Source organism: Pavona decussata, unplaced genomic scaffold, assembly GCF_977016875.1.
Source record: "Pavona decussata unplaced genomic scaffold, jaPavDecu1.1 SCAFFOLD_166, whole genome shotgun sequence".
In the NCBI taxonomy this organism is placed as follows: domain Eukaryota; kingdom Metazoa; phylum Cnidaria; class Anthozoa; order Scleractinia; family Agariciidae; genus Pavona; species Pavona decussata.
This window is the reverse complement of record NW_028145577.1, coordinates 678,040-694,822: the sequence shown is the minus strand read 5'-3', so window position 1 is coordinate 694,822 and position 16,783 is coordinate 678,040. Positions and strand designations below refer to the sequence as shown.

Sequence of the window (16,783 nt, the reverse complement as noted above, 5' to 3'; positions counted from 1 at the left end):
AGAATGGTTCACTCACGTTCTTTGTCCCGAATTTTGTGAGATAACTGCTAGCCAATCTTTAATCTTTTTTCCTCTCGTTGACTTAATTTAAACCTTCTCAACGTTCTGTCGAATTCCTAAGTCAGAAAAGCTCGTTTTTCTAGATGACACAGTTAATATCTACAAATAGCTTTTCCTTTCCAATCGATAAGTTATAAGGATTTTAGACGAATCCAGTTTTTAATCTTACGTCCGTTACAAAGGCAGCATTCTACTATTATACAAAACTCACAAAGTCCAATTAAAAAAGAATGGTTCCTCAAAATTATATTTTACCATGCTTAACAGAGAATATTTTAAGAATTAACTGGATCAACAAAAAAGTCCCCTGAGTGTGTCCTTTACTGCTTGTCTGACTTCTCTGATCTTCCAACAGTAAAGAATTGGGTTTAATGTCGAGTTTAGGAGAACCAAAGTTCCTAAAGAAAGCCAAGCGACGAAAATGTATGACGTTATTCCTCTCTGAAGGCGCAAAACCTCCTCTATAGCAACTGGCAGATAACAAACAACAAACGCTACCTGCACCCAAAGTGCGCTGGACACTGTTCTCTTGTAACGCTCAATGTTCAATTGAACTGTTTGGCTTGGTTGTCCTTGATTAACGTTACCTTGTGCGTGAATCTGGTTATGACGAAGAGTAAGGAGAATTTTCGTGTAAGAGAAGATTGCTGTGACTACACAAAATGCTACAACAATGCAGACACACAACGAGGTTATACGTTCATTCCAAAGCATCATTATCCCTGCGGCAGTGGAGAGAACCCAAAACACAACTACAATGCAATATATTCGCTTTAAAGTTACAACTTGTCTGTACCTGAGTCCTAATAACAGGGCGAGAAGCCTGTCCACGCTTATTGCAGTCAGTGTAAACAAAGACACACAACCCAGTATATGGCCTGCGATACTGGAAACAGCAAATACGTACGGGCAAATATGCCATGGTTCGTTCAGGATAGATATAAAATAAGTAAGAAAAAGAGGTTCTACAATGAGACCAACACAAAGATCAGTTGTCGCTAAGTTGCGAAACAAAAGTTTTGACGGCGCATGAAGTGAAGACTCCTTGTGAAGGGCAACTAGGATCAGAGTATTGCCCAGAAATGCAGTAATGGCCACAAAACCATTTAGGGCTATAAGGACTATTAAATGGTTATGGACTTCTCCGGTAAATTCTGTTGAACACGCGAGCTCTTTGTATGTATGCCAGGTTGGATTTCTGGTTAAGTTTGTGAACGCCATCTTATTGTCGCCCAAAAGGAGCTCAATTTGTATCGCTGCTCAAAGTATTTATAATGACTACTTGCATTAAAATTAACTTTATCTTATGAATTTTTTATAAGCATCTGGTTTTATTAGAGAGGAAGTGAAGAAGATATTTGAAAGATCAGGAGAATTTCATTGAAAATGTATTAATTTTTAAAAAATTCAATTCATTAGAAAAATCTATTTATTATAAGTCAGTATACCACAGAACCTTAATGTACTATCGCCACCAGAATATTTATTCACAGTAGGAATGTTTGTGTATACAGTAATTAACAGAAAGATACGAAAAGATGACACAGCAGGAGAGATATTTTCAGCCACATTGTCCCTGTTACATAACTAAAGAGGAAGTTTTAATTTGCAGTTCAGCGAATGCTTTATCTACCGTCGCACCTGTGCAAGCTCAATTCAAATTGTGCTTCCAAGGAATAAACTACCTTTAGTTTTGATCATGGTATGGTTATCAGAGCTACAAAAATACTGAAATAAGAGAAAATAAAATTTGTATGCATTCGACGTAAAAGACGAATCCCGATATAAACTTGACATCAGAAATACACAATTGACCTGCCACATTAATAATCACCCTGCTTTTGATCTTTGTTTCTTAAAATTACCATTCTCTAACGTTTAATTAAGTATGGCGGCAAATGCCGACTCAATAACATATTATGCAAATGTCATCTGACTGATAAACGTTTTTGAATATCGCGAGTATTAAAGGTCGAAATATGACAGTGTTCTGAGCGAGCTTCCTCTACCGTTATGATATTTACCTCTACGAAAGTTTAACGGAAACGTTCAATGTGTAGTGATAACGTTTTTTTTTATTGACATATGTAGACTCTTGTTTCTTGCAATATATATTATTACAAAACTGAAAGTTCCTGTTTATAAAGGTTGAGTCGGGCTGTGTTTGTGATAAATTCGGTTTCAATTTTTGTATCTTAATTTATTTTCTGGAATGTCACTCTCTGACTTATCTTTTGGTCATTCGGCTTTGTTTACATTTTCCGTACGTCAACAGACATATTAGGGACCTTACGAAAATACGGCAGCGACGATAACGAGGATTGACGTGAAAAAGCAAAATGTTTCATAAGCGAAACAAAGGCTCTGCACGTACGTTAAAAAGTTAGAAAATTGCTTTGACGTCTTCTGCAAGAGAATGCTGTCGCCATGTTATGGCAGTGCTCGGGAAAAAAGCTCAAGCTATATATGGCGTAGTTTATTGACGACTAAAGTCAATTAACTTTGTCAAATTTTACTGAACCGCGTTATGAGCTTTAGTTGAAACAATGGGTTTTATCAGAAAGTAACCGTCAAAAATTATGAAACATTCGGATGCGTTCTTTGCAACTTTATCTATTTCCAAAGACTTTAATTCAACAGACAATCCATGTCCTTAAGTCCATAATATGATACCTTAATACATAAAAACATTGATATACAGTTAGTACGCAGCACGGAGAGTCCATAAACGCTAGTCACAAAATATAAAAAACAGCATGGTAGGCTCAAACAAATTATCGCTTCATAACTAAAAGGGAAGTTCAATTTGGAGTTCAGGGAACAACGATTTCATGCACTACTCATATAATCATAGCTAAATCATGTTACCGTGACAGTACAAACATTATGATCATACTTTCGTGATTGAAGCAAGTACTGGACCCACGCAAGCTGAAATTAATTGTCGTCTTCCTTTAATTTATATTCATCCCAAAAAATTATTGAAAAACAATTAAAAGATAGAAGTCATTATATATTTCATATTTTTAATTGGAGTTTTATGCCGCCAGCTAATTACATAAGTCTATGAATTTATATAATTTGACAAGCAACACAAGTTTTCAGGTGTGCGCATGCTCTTAAGCGCCACATAAGTTTGTCCCTATTACAGGTGTTTTCCATTCTCGTCCCCAGAGCCGCCTGGTCCTCTTAGCATCTGGAGGCTGGGCACGAGGACCAAGTGGCTCTGGGGACACAGGATTACAAATCCTTGATATTCCAGTTTTTCCCTTTGTTTTGACTCATGGCTGGAGGTCAGTGATTCCATCATTTTGGTCGCATCGCCGTTGAATGTGCTGATGCGGGATCAGATATCAAACTTGATAGCATGAAACTACCATCTGCAATGGTTCTCTGAGGCGAATCGTTCGACTTCTCTGTATCCCAAATGGAAGGAATATTATAATTTTATTGGAAAAAAATTAGGAAGGTTTGGACAGTGTTGAGATTAGGGAAAAGATCAAAGCCGCTGTAGTTGATGAGGCACACCTCATTGCAGAATGGTAACAAGTTTTATTCTACTTCTTTTCACAATAAACATAGATATTCTAGAACTATATACTTTGTGATCAACATAAATCACACTATACAAACTTGTGAGGGTTAATTTGTCATTATATTAAAGTTGTACAATGTTATGCAAATCATTAATAGCAAATGACTACAATACGTTCCCATTTTTTGGATCTCATCTCATTGCAGAATGGTAACAAGTTTTACTCTACTTCTTTTTAAACATATGAACACTCTAGACCTATATATAAATAAATCACACTATACAAACCTGTGAGGGTTAATTTGTCGTTCGATTTAAGTTGTACAATGTTATGCAAATCATGAATGGGAAAATGACTACAATACGTTCGCATTTTTTGGATGGAAGTGGCATTTCGAGGGCTCGATTTATAATACAGATGGACCATCTGATGGATCATTCAATAATTTATTCGTTTCACGTTTATTAAACCTATTTTAAAATCACTGGTGATCCTTGCAATCTGATTGGCTCTCAACAGTGGGATTTATTCACGAATCGCACTATTTTTGTCTCCCTTTAGCCCATGAAAATAAAATGAAATAATAATAACCACTTAAAAAAATGGGTTTCTTGAAGCAAATCAATAAATATTAACAGGGACAAAAAGAAATGTGATTTCAAAATGGGTATAATAAATTGCTAAATATTGAACTTTGCACTTCACTCAGTTCTATTAAAAATTATGCTTTTAATCATTTTAATACATGCATGAATTCCATTAGAAGTATAATCTGTGCCCATGCTGTCATCCACAGATGACTGATTATCAGACAAACTAGAAACACTTGTCAGTTCTAGTTGTTTTTCCTAGACAAGAAGTCCATCTCTAGTACTTATAACTGCAAATTAACTACCATACATATTCTTTGGGTTGGATTATCCATCTCTGCTATAAATTCACCCATTTTGACTTCAGCGCACATTAACTCATTCACTTATTATATAACGCATTGACATTTGTGTGTTTAATCATGTTGTGTTTGTAGCCTTCAAGAGTCTTATGTTGAGTTCATTGGGTTCAACGAGTGTTCTAAATATTAAGTAAATTAAAAAGAAGTTGTTCTAAAAAAGATCAAATGTTGAATGCAATTTCTATTATGACATGAAATACAAATATTTTAAGGAATTTTCATATTTTCAGTGACACTCTTTTTATGTCTCAAAGATAATCCTAGTAGGTGTAAGATTTGAAGGGATGACAGTGGACATGTAAATTATTTGTGTTGCCCTCTTCCACTTTCAAGTAGGTAATTTCCCAAATTCCGTCACCACCCCCCTCCCCCCCTGCCCCCAGAAAAAAAACAAAAAACAAAACAAAAAAGAAAACAATCAGAAAATGGATGTTGCAAAACAACTGCATATTAAACATTGTTAATAATTAATAATATGCATAGAGAAATAATTATTTTTAGACCTGTTCCTAGGTTTCGGGGGGGGGGGGGGGGTCTCATATGTGAAAGGGGCTGGGATGCTCGTTGTCTCGCTTAGGGGTGTAAATTTCAGATTTTGGCCTCACTTAGGGTGTTCTGGAAAAAACGCCACAATATTTAGCCGTGAACTCAAGGTTTCGTTTAGGGTTGCACGCGAAAAGTAAATGTATTTTTTGTTTGTCTGTGTTTTAAAATGGTCTCTTTTAGGGGTCAAAAAGTTAGGGCCATGCCCAGGTTGGTCTTCTTTAGGGGTTTAATTCAAAATTTCCGACGAGCATCCCCGCCCCTTTCATAAGAGAGTCCCCCCACCCCCGAGCTAGGTATGCTAAGTGCCATGTTTCCAAATGTACCTATACTTGTACTGACAGTAACAGCAACCGAGAAAACAAGAGATGTAATTTCAAATTCCTTAGGGATGGTGGATCCTGTCATCATATCATTGCAGTGAACTCAAACAGAAAGAACATATTTTACACTGCTGCTAGATACCAACATACATGAAATAGAGGCCCTCTTGCCTCCTTACATCGCAAAGCTAAAGGATCTGAGAGAGAAGATGTCCCTTACTGTAGTTTATTCCAAGTTAGAAATTTGTGGGGAATGCTCCAGCCATTTGTGATCGTCAGCACTTTGGCGAGAAGCAGTTTGCACCGATAGGCTCGGGAAATTTAGCCATTCAATGGCGTAGAAGTGCGAGCTTTTTCACTTTTGTCTCAGCCAAAGAAAGCTCCTTCGAAGATAGACTCTTTTTCATTTATCCTGTGCAAACAGGGTTGACAGATTTTTTTAGGGAAATTATCATCGAGCGAAACTTCCTTTCCCCATAAAAAATAGACTTTTGCCAACTTCCTTCATGAAACTATTGACAGAGTGGTTTCTAATTAAAACCGTTTGATTATAACACCTACATATGTTAAAAAGATTGCCAACGGTTTTTTCGGAGAATCTTTAGCAACTTTTTAGCGTCCGTCATCGTGGTGCATTTCTTTTTGACGCTACTTTTATTTTTTGCACCAGGCCAGCCTGTGTCCCCAGAGCCTCCTTTCCCTCGTGCGAAGGCCCCGCCGGCTAAGAGGGACAGGAGGCTCTGGGGACGAAAATGAGGTGTTTCCACTTTGTCACCAACCTTGTTCCCAGTCCTTTTTTCTCTTCGCGACAGTACAAAGGCCCTGGTAACCAGGCTACCTCGCCAATACATCTCATTCGGCTACATGTAGTTAAACGAGACATGGATCTTGGACTGCATTGATCCGCGTTTCTTTTTCCTTGAACTTTAATTTATCTTATGAAGTTTTTAAGCACCTGGATTTATCATAAAGGAAGCTGAGAAGAAATTTGAAAGATCAGGATAAGTTCACTGAAAATGAATTAATTTAAAGTTAAAAAAATAATAATAATAATTAATAAATAAATAAATAAATAAATAAAATAAAAATAAAAATAAAAATTACGATTCAGTCAAAAAAATCTGTTTTGTAAGTCTTTATACCACGCAACCTATGTCAGCCCCTGACGAACCAAGAATATTCATCCACAATAGAGATGTTACTATGAACGGTAAATAACAGGAAGATGCGAGAAGATGACAGAAAATAAGACTTGGTTCAGTCTCTTAATGACAGTTACACCATTAAAGAGGAAGTTCCAATTTCAGTTCAGCGAATAATCTTTTAACTACAGTCTCAGCTGTGCAGACTTACTGAATATTGTTCTTCAAGGAATAAACTACCTTTCTTTTTTTATCATGGTATGGGAGTAAAAAGAGAATCAGAGAACTAAAAATTTGTATGTCGTGACAGAAAAGGTAAAACCTCTATGATGATGTTTGAACAGTTTATTGAGTCAGTCAACGTTTTTCATAGTCTTTAGTGGGATTTTTATTCAACCAATTAAGAATGCAAATTAACTTGTAGTGGCCGGTGCGCCAAAGAAATTCCTGTCAATAATGAACACAGCAGAGATCTCATTCAATAAAGGACCTTAGAATAAACTTAATGTCGAACAACGACACCACAAACTTATCATAATAGAAAAGCACGACTGTCCTGGCACATAAAACATCGCCCGGGTTTACGCTTTGCGTAAATTGTCATTCTCTAACATTTAATTAAATATGGCGGCAAACGGTAAAGAGTAGACAGAGTCAGGATGCTTTTTATGTTTCTTTTTTTGTTTTAAATTCGCTTTCTTTTTGCCTGGACAACAATTTAATGCCTTATATAATCCTTCTAAAATCATGCTACTGTGACAAACATTATGATCACGCTTCTTTGATAGAAGCAAGTTGTGGAGCCACGCACCCTGAAATTATTTCTTGTCTTCTTTTAATTCGTATTCATCCCCAAAAATATTGAAAAACAATTTAAAGACACAACTTATTACATTTGTCATATTTTTAATTGGAGTTTTGTGCCGCCAGCTAATTACAAAAGGCCGTGATGCTATAATTTTGACAAGCAAAACAAGTTTTCAGGAGAGCGTATGCTGTTAAGTGCGTCACAGGTTTATCCCCATTACAGGTGTTTTTACTTTGTTACCAATCTTGTTCTCAGTCGTTTTTCCCCACTTCGAGTAGTGCAAAGACTGGTAACCAGGCTACGTTGCATTCGGCTATATGTAGTTTAACGAGACATGGCTATTTGTATGCATTGGGCCACGTTTCTTTTTTCTTGAGAACTGACACTAAAGCATTTGTATTTATTGTATTCGTTTTTTTCCTCGCTTTGTTTGCATTTGTCGTATGTCAGTGTCCAACGAAAAGACTGAAAACAAATCATAGAAAAACATCATTAAACAAAAATAACTAACCACGCCCCCTGAATGTCAACTGTGAGATATGCTTATTGGGGCAAAGACAAGTTAAAACATTCCGTATTTTTCACAGATGTTTTAAAAGACCATTTATTCAAAAAGTGTCGTTTAAACATGACAAGGAACACAATTATTTGAGTGAAAGCGTCCTCTCAAGCAAGTATTCAAATATTTTTTAACGCATGCAAGAAATTAATAACTAAACACTTCGTTATTTTTGTGTTATTTAAGCCTTAAAATATCCTTTTTTTTATCATGGAAATCGGTCTATATTTGATCCAAAACTGTACATTCGCTTGCTGTGAATCTAATGAACTCATAGATTTTTCAACGTTTGATTAAAACTCTGGACATTTCTTCTTTATTCCTTTTTCTGTTAATCTGAATTCTTCGCAGAAATTGGTGTATGACAACGATCGACAGTAATTTTGACCTCTGATGTTCGAGCACGTGAACAGTGGTGGCATATGAGATATGATCACGTGCTGACCTAATCAGTTATGGGGCTTTTTCTCTTCAATTTTCTTTTCCAGGTTTGTTTTCTCCAGTTTTACCCATTTCTCCTTCGCTCCGTTTGCATTTTCAGCACGTCAAACGAGACGTCGACTGAAAACAAATCTTAAGAAAAAAGAAATCATCAAACAATTTTTATTAATTATTGCTTTAATGTCAGAAACAACTAGCCACAGGACTGTCAACGGTTATGCTTTTGTTTTACGCAGAAGTCGTAAATTAGAATTAAAAATGCCTTCTTTATTTTACTCTAATATTTAAGTTCGATTCTGCTAGCATTACTCGATTGTAGAATGGCTCACTCACGTTCTTTGTCCCGAATTTTGTGAGATAACTGCTAGCCAATCTTTAATGTTTTTTTTTCTAGGTGACTTTTTTCAAACCTTCTCAACGTTCTGTCGAATTGCTAAGTTAAAAAAGCTGGTTTGTCTAGATGACACAGTTAATACCTACAAATAGCTTTTCCTTTCCAATCGATAAGTTATAAGGATTTTTGACGAATCTAATTTTTAGTCTTACTTCCGATACAAAGGCAGCATTCTACTATTATACAAAACTCACAAAGTCCAATTAAAAAAGAATGGTTCCTCAAAATTATATTTTACCATGCTTAACAGAGAATATTTTTAGAATTAACTGGATCAACAAAAAAGTCCCCTGAGTGTGTCCTTTACTGCTTGTCTGACTTCTCTGATCTTCCAACAGTAAAGAATTGGGTTTAATGTCGAGTTAAGGAGAACCAACGTTCCTGAATAAAGCCAAGCGACGAAAATATCTGGAGTGACTCCTCTCTGCAGGCGCAAACCCTCCACGGCAGCAACTGGCAGATAACAAACAACTAACGCAAACTGCACCCAAAGTGCGCTGGACACTGTTTTTCTGTAACGCGCTTTGTTCAATTGAACCGTTTGGTTTGGTTGCCCTTGATTAACGTTACCTTGTGCGTGAATCTGGTTATGACGGAGAGTAAGGAAAATTTTCGTGTAAGAGAAGATTGACGTGACTACACAAAGTGTTACAACAGTGCAGTCAATCCACAATGTTATAAGGTTATTCCAAAAGTGTATTGTCGCTTTGGCAGAGGAAACAACCCAAAACGCAACTACGATTCGATATATTCGGTTTAAAGTTACAACTTGTCTGTATCTGAGTCCTAATAACAGGGCGAGAAGTCTGTCCACGCTTATGGCGGTCAGTGTTAACAAAGACACGCCACCCAAAATACGGCCTGTGGTATTATGAACCTCAACTATGTAGCGGCATATAAACCAACGTTCTTTCAGGGAAGATATAAGATAAGTAATACAAAGAGGTTCAACGATGAGACCAATGCAAAGATCAGTTGTCGCTAAGTTGCGGAACAAGAGTTTGGACGGAGCATGAAGTGAAGACTCCTTGCGAAGGGCAACTAAGATCAGAGTATTCCCCAGAAATGCGGTAATGGCCACAAAACCATTTAGCGCTAAAAGGACTATCAAATGGTTATGGACTTCTAGAGTAAATTCCGTTGAACACGCCAGGTCTTGGGATAAGGCTTGCTTTGGATCTGTAGTGAAGTTTGTGAGCGACATGTTACTGCCGTGCAAAACGAGCTGAATTTGTATCGCTGCTTTGCATTAGTATTTATTATGACTACTTGCATTCAACTTTAATTTACCTTATGAATTTTTTTAAGCACCTGGATTTAACAGACAGGAAGGTGAGAAGAAATTTGATAGATCAGGATAAGGTCACTGAAAATGTATTAATTTTTACAAATTACGGTTCAGTCCAAAAAGTCTGTTTTGTAAGTGTTTATACCACGCTACCTGAATATCCCTAACGCCCCAAGAATATTAATTCACAATAGAGTTGTTTCTATGAACGGTGGATAACAGGAATACGCAAGAAGATGACGGAAAATAAGACTTGGTTCAGTCTCTTTATGACAGTTACATCATTAAAGAGGAGGTTCCAATTTCAGTTCAGCGAATAATCTTTTAACTACAATCGCAGCTGTGCAGACTTACTGAATATTGTTCTTCAAGGAATAAACGACCTTTCTTTTTTTATCATGGTATGGGAGTAAAAGGGAATCAGAGAACGAAAAATTTGTATGTCGTGAGAGAAAAGGTAGAACCTCTATGATGATGTTTGAACAATTTCAAGTTATTGAGTCAGTCAACGTTTTTAATAGTCTTAAATGGGAGTTTTATTCAACAAATTAAGAATGCAAATTAACTTGTAGTGACCGGTGCGCCGAAGAAATTACTGTCATTAATGAACACAACAGAGATCTCATTCAATAAAGGACCTTAGAATAAACTTAATGTCGAACAACAACACCACAAACTTATCATAATAGAAAAGCACGACTGTCCTGGCACATAAAACATCGCCCGGGTTTACGCTTTGCGCAAATTGTCATTCTCTAACATTTAATTAAATATGGCGGCAAACGGTAAAGGGTAGAGGGTAGACAGAGTCAGGATGCTTTTTATGTTTCTTTTTTGGTTTTAAATTCGCTTTCTTTTTTCCTGGACAACAATTTAATGCCGTATATAATCCTTCTAAAATCATGCTACTGTGACAAACATTATGATCACGTTTCTTTGATTGAAGCAAGTTGTGGAGCCACGCACCCTGAAATTATTTCTTGTCTTCTTTTAATTCGTATTCATCCCCAAAAATATTGAAAAACAATTTAAAGACACAACTTATTACATTTGTCATATTTTTAATTGGATTTTTGTGCCGCCAGCTAATTAAAAAAGGCTATGATGCTATAATTTTGACAAGGAAAACAATTTTTCAGGAGAGCGTATGCTCTTAAGTGCGTCACAGGTTTATCCCCATTACGGGTGTTTTTACTCTGTTACCAATCTTGTTCTCAGTCCTTTTTTCCCACTTCGAGTAGTGCAAGGACTGGTAACCAGGCTACGTTGCATTCGGCTATATGTAGGTTAACGAGACATGGCTATTTGTATGCATTGGTCCACGTTTCTTTTTTCTTGAAAACTGACACTAAAGAACTTGTATTTATTGTATTCGGTTTTTCCTCGCTTTGTTTGCATTTGTCGTATGTCAGTGTCCAACCCATAGACTGAAAACAAATTATAGAAAAACATCATTAAACAGAAATGACTAATCGCGCCCCCTGAATGTCAACTGTCAACTGTGAAATATGTTTATTGGGGCAAAGACAAGTCAAAACATTTCATATTTTTCACAGATGTTTTAAAAAAACCTTTTATTCGAAAAGTGTCGTATAAACATGACAAGGAACACAATTATTTGGGTGAAAGCGTCCTCTCAAGCAAGTATTCAAATATTTTTCAAAGTATGCATGAAATTAATAACTAAACGCTTTTTTATTTTTGTATCATTTAAGCCTTAAAATCTCCTTTTTTTTTATCATGGAAATCGGTCTATATTTGATCCAAAACTGTACATTCGCTTGCTGTGAATCTAATGAACTCATAGATTTTTCAAAGTGTGATTAAAACTCTGGACATTTCTTCGTTATTCCTTATTTGTTAATCTGAATTCTTCACATAAATTGGTGTATGACAACGATCGACTGTAATTTTGACCTCTGATGATCGAGCACGTGAACAGTGGTGGCATATGAGATATGATCACGTGCTGACCTAATCAGTTATGGGGCTTTTTCTCTTCAATTTTCTTTTCCAGGTTTGTTTTCTCCAGTTTTACCCATTTCTCCTTCGCTCCGTTTGCATTTTCAGCACGTCAAACGAGACGTCGACTGAAAAGAAATCTTAAGAAAAAAGAAATCATCAAACAATTTTTATTAATTATTGCTTTAATGTCAGAAACAACTAGCCACAGGACTGTCAACGGTTATGCTTTTGTTTAACGCAGAAGTCGTAAATTAGAATTTAAAATGCCTTCTTTATTTTACTCTAATATTTAAGTTTGATTCTGCTAGCATTACTCGATTGTAGAATGGTTCACTCACGTTCTTTGTCCCGAATTTTGTGAGATAACCGCTAGCCAATCTTTAATGTTTTTTCTTCTAGTTGACTTATTTCAAACCTTCTCAACGTTCTGTCGAATTGCTTAGTTAAAAAAGCTGGTTTGTCTAGATGACACAGTTAATACCTACAAATAGCTTTTCCTTTCCAATCGATAAGTTATAAGGATTTTTGACGAATCCAATTTTTAGTCTTACTTCCGATACAAAGGCGGCATTCTACTATTATACAAAACTCACAAAGTCCAATTAAAAAAGAATGGTTCCTCAAAATTATATTTTACCATGCTTAACAGAGAATATTTTTAGAATTAACTAGATCAACAAAAAAGTCCCCTGAGTGTGTCCTTTACTGCTTGTCTGACTTCTCTGATCTTCCAACAGTAAAGAATTGGGTTTAATGTCGAGTTAAGGAGAACCAACGTTCCTGAATAAAGCCAAGCGACGAAAATATCTGGAGTGACTCCTCTCTGCAGGCGCAAACCCTCCACGGCAGCAACTGGCAGATAACAAACAACTAACGCAAACTGCACCCAAAGTGCGCTGGACACTGTTTTTCTGTAACGCGCTTTGTTCAATTGAACCGTTTGGTTTGGTTGCCCTTGATTAACGTTACCTTGTGCGTGAATCTGGTTATGACGGAGAGTAAGGAAAATTTTCGTGTAAGAGAAGATTGACGTGACTACACAAAGTGTTACAACAGTGCAGTCAATCCACAATGTTATAAGGTTATTCCAAAAGTGTATTGTCGCTTTGGCAGAGGAAACAACCCAAAACGCAACTACGATTCGATATATTCGGTTTAAAGTTACAACTTGTCTGTATCTGAGTCCTAATAACAGGGCGAGAAGTCTGTCCACGCTTATGGCGGTCAGTGTTAACAAAGACACGCCACCCAAAATACGGCCTGTGGTATTATGAACCTCAACTATATAGCGGCATATAAACCAACGTTCTTTCAGGGAAGATATAAGATAAGTAATACAAAGAGGTTCAACGATGAGACCAATGCAAAGATCAGTTGTCGCTAAGTTGCGGAACAAGAGTTTGGACGGCGCATGAAGTGAAGACTCCTTGCGAAGGGCAACGAGGATCAGAGTATTCCCCAGAAATGCGCTAATGGCCACAAAACCATTTAGCGCTAAAAGAACTATGAAATGGTTATGGACTCCTAGAGTAAATTCTGTTGAACACGCCAGGTCTTGGGATAAGGCTTGCTTTGGATCTGTAGTGAAGTTTGTGAGCGACATGTTACTGCCGTGCAAAACGAGCTGAATTTGTATCGCTGCTTTGCATAAGTATTTATTATGACTACTTGCATTCAACTTTAATTTATCTTATGAATTTTTAAGCACCTGGATTTAACAGACAGGAAGGTGAGAAGAAATTTGATAGATCAGGATAAGGTCACTGAAAATGTTATAATTTTTACAAATTACAGTTCAGTCAAAAAAAGTCTGTTTTGTAAGTGTTTATACCACGCTACCTGAATACCCCTAACGCCCCAAGAATATTAATTCACAATAGAGTTGTTTCTATGAACGGTGGGTAACAGGAATATGCGAGAAGATGACAGAAAATGAGACTTGGTTCAGTCTCTTTATGACAGTTACATCATTAAAGAGGAAGTTCCAATTTCAGTTCAGCGAATAATCTTTTAACTACAGTCGCAGCTGTGCAGACTTACTGAATATTGTTCTTCCAAGGAACAAACTACCTTCCCTTTTTTTATCATGGTATGGGAGTAAAAAGAGAATCAGAGAACTAAAAATTTGTATGTCGTGAGAGAAAAGGTAAAACCTCTATGATGATGTTTGAACAGTTTCAAGTTATTGAGTCAGTCAACGTTTTTCATAGTGATCTTAAATGCGAGTTTTATTCAACCAATTAAGAATGCAAGTTAACTTGTAGTGGCCGGTGCGCGGAAGAAATTACTGTCATTAATGAACACAACAGAGATCTCATTTTAATGAACACAACAGAGATCTCATTCAATAAAGGACCCTGGTATAAACTTAATGTCGAACAACGACACCACAAACTTATCATAATAGAAAAGCACGACTGTCCTGGCACATGAAACATCGCCCGGGTTTACGCTTTGCGTAAATTGTCATTCTCTAACATTTAATTAAATATGGCGGCAAACGGTAAAGGATAGAGGGTAGACAGAGTCAGGATGCTTTTTATGTTTCTTTTTTGGTTTTAAATTCGCTTTCTTTTTGCCTGGACAACAATTTAATGCCGTATATAATCCTTCTAAAATCATGCTACTGTGACAAACATTATGATCACGCTTCTTTGATTGAAGCAAGTCAGTTGTGGAGCCACGCACACTGAAATTATTTCTCGTTTTCTTTTAATTCGTATTCATCCCCCAAAATATTGAAAAACAATTTAAAGACACAACTTATTACATTTGTCATATTTTTAATTGGAGTTTTGTGTCGCCAGCTAATTACAAAAAGCCATGATGCTATAATTTTGACAAGCAAAACAAGTTTTCAGGAGAGCGTATGCTCTTAAGTGCGTCACAGGTTTATCCCCATTACAGGTGTTTTTACTTTGTTACCAATCTTGTTCTCAGTCCTTTTTTCCCACTTCGAGCAGTACAACGACTGGTAACCAGGCTACGTTGTATTCGGCTATATGTAGTTTAACGAGACATGGCTATTTGTATGCATTGGTCCACGTTTCTTTTTTCTTGAAAACTGACACTAAAGCATTTGTATTTATTGTATTCGTTTTTTTCCTCGCTTTGTTTGCATTTGTCGTATGTCAGTGTCCAACCAAAAGACTGAAAACAAATTATAGAAAAACATCATTAAACAGAAATGACTAACCACGCCCCCTGAATGTCAACTGTCAACTGTAAGACATGCTTATTTGGGCAAAGACAAGTTAAAACATTCTGTATTTTTCACAGATGTTTTAAAAAACCATTTACTTAAAAAGTGTCGTATAAACATGACAAGGAACACAATTATTTGGGTGAAAGCGTCCTCTCAAGCAAGTATTCAAATATTTTTTAACGCATGCAAGAAATTAATAACTAAACACTTTTTTATTTTTGTATCATTTAAGCCTTAAAATCTCCTTTTTTTTATCATGGAAATCGGTCTATATTTGATCCAAAACTGTACATTCGCTTGCTGTGAATGTAATGAACTCATAGATTTTTCAAAGTGTGTTTAAAACTCTGGACATTTCTTCGTTATTCCTTTTTTGTTAATCTGAATTCTTCACATAAATTAGTGTATGACAACGATCGACTGTAATTTTGACCTCTGATGATCGAGCACGTGAACAGTGGTGGCATATGAGATATGATCACGTGCTGACCTAATCAGTTATGGGGCTTTTTCTCTTCAATTTTCTTTTCCAGGTTTGTTTTCTCCAGTTTTACCCATTTCTCCTTCGCTCCGTTTGTATTTTCAGCACGTCAAACGAGACGTCGACTGAAAACAAATCTTAAGAAAAAAGAAATCATCAAACAATTTTTATTAATTATTGCTTTAATGTCAGAAACAACTAGCCACAGGACTGTCAACGGTTATGCTTTTGTTTTACGCAGAAGTCGTAAATTCAAATTAAAAATGCCTTCTTTATTTTACTCTAATATTTAAGTTTGATTCTGCTAGCATTACTCGATTGTAGAATGGCTCACTCACGTTCTTTGTCCCGAATTTTGTGAGATAACTGCTAGCCAATCTTTAATGTTTTTTCTTCTTAATTTAAACCTTCTCAACGTTCTGTCGAATTCCTAAGTTCAAAAAACTCGTTTGTCTAGATGACACAGTTAATACCTACAAATAGCTTTTCCTTTCCAAGCGATAAGTTAAAGGGATTTTAGACGAATCCAGTTTTTAATCTTACTTCCGTTACAAAGGCAGCATTCTACTATTATACAAAACTCACAAAGTCCAATTAAAAAAGAATGGTTCCTCAAAATTATATTTTACCATGCTTAACAGAGAATATTTTTAGAATTAACTGGATCAACAAAAAAAGTCCCCTGAGTGTGTCCTTTACTGCTTGTCTGACTTCTCTGATCTTCCAACAGTAAAGAATTGGGTTTAATGTCGAGTTAAGGAGAACCAACGTTCCTGAATAAAGCCAAGCGACGAAAATATCTGGAGTGACTCCTCTCTGCAGGCGCAAACCCTCCACGATAGCAACTGGCAGATAACAAACAACTAACGCTAACTGCACCCAAAGTGCGCTGGACACTGTTTTTTTGTAACGCGCAATGTTCAATTGAACCGTTTGGTTTGGTTGCCCTTGATTAAGGTTACCTTGTGCGTGAATCTGGTTATGACGGAGAGTAAGGAAAATTTTCGTGTAAGAGAAGATTGACGTGACTACACAAAGTGTTACAACAGTGCAGTCAATCCACAATGTTATAAGGTTATTCCAAAA

At 36.4% G+C, this 16,783-nt stretch overlaps 2 protein-coding genes across 2 annotated transcripts in view; one reads left to right on the top strand and one right to left on the bottom strand.

Annotated features, from left to right (window-relative positions):
• The window catches only part of LOC146464278 (uncharacterized), a 47,345-nt gene that overhangs the window by 17,672 nt on the left and 12,890 nt on the right, over positions 1 to 16,783 (top strand). The gene's annotated exons all lie outside the window — the stretch shown is intronic.
• On the bottom strand, positions 9,033 to 9,962 carry LOC146464279 (adenosine receptor A3-like). Its single transcript, XM_085130020.1, has one exon. It carries the CDS (start codon positions 9,960 to 9,962, stop codon positions 9,033 to 9,035), a length of 930 nt encoding a protein of 309 aa, XP_084986146.1.

Bases quoted from the DNA above. Each gene is read 5' to 3' on its own strand.
- LOC146464279 (XM_085130020.1), bottom strand. From the start codon at position 9,962: ATGTCGCTCACAAACTTCACTACAGATCCAAAGCAAGCCTTATCCCAA.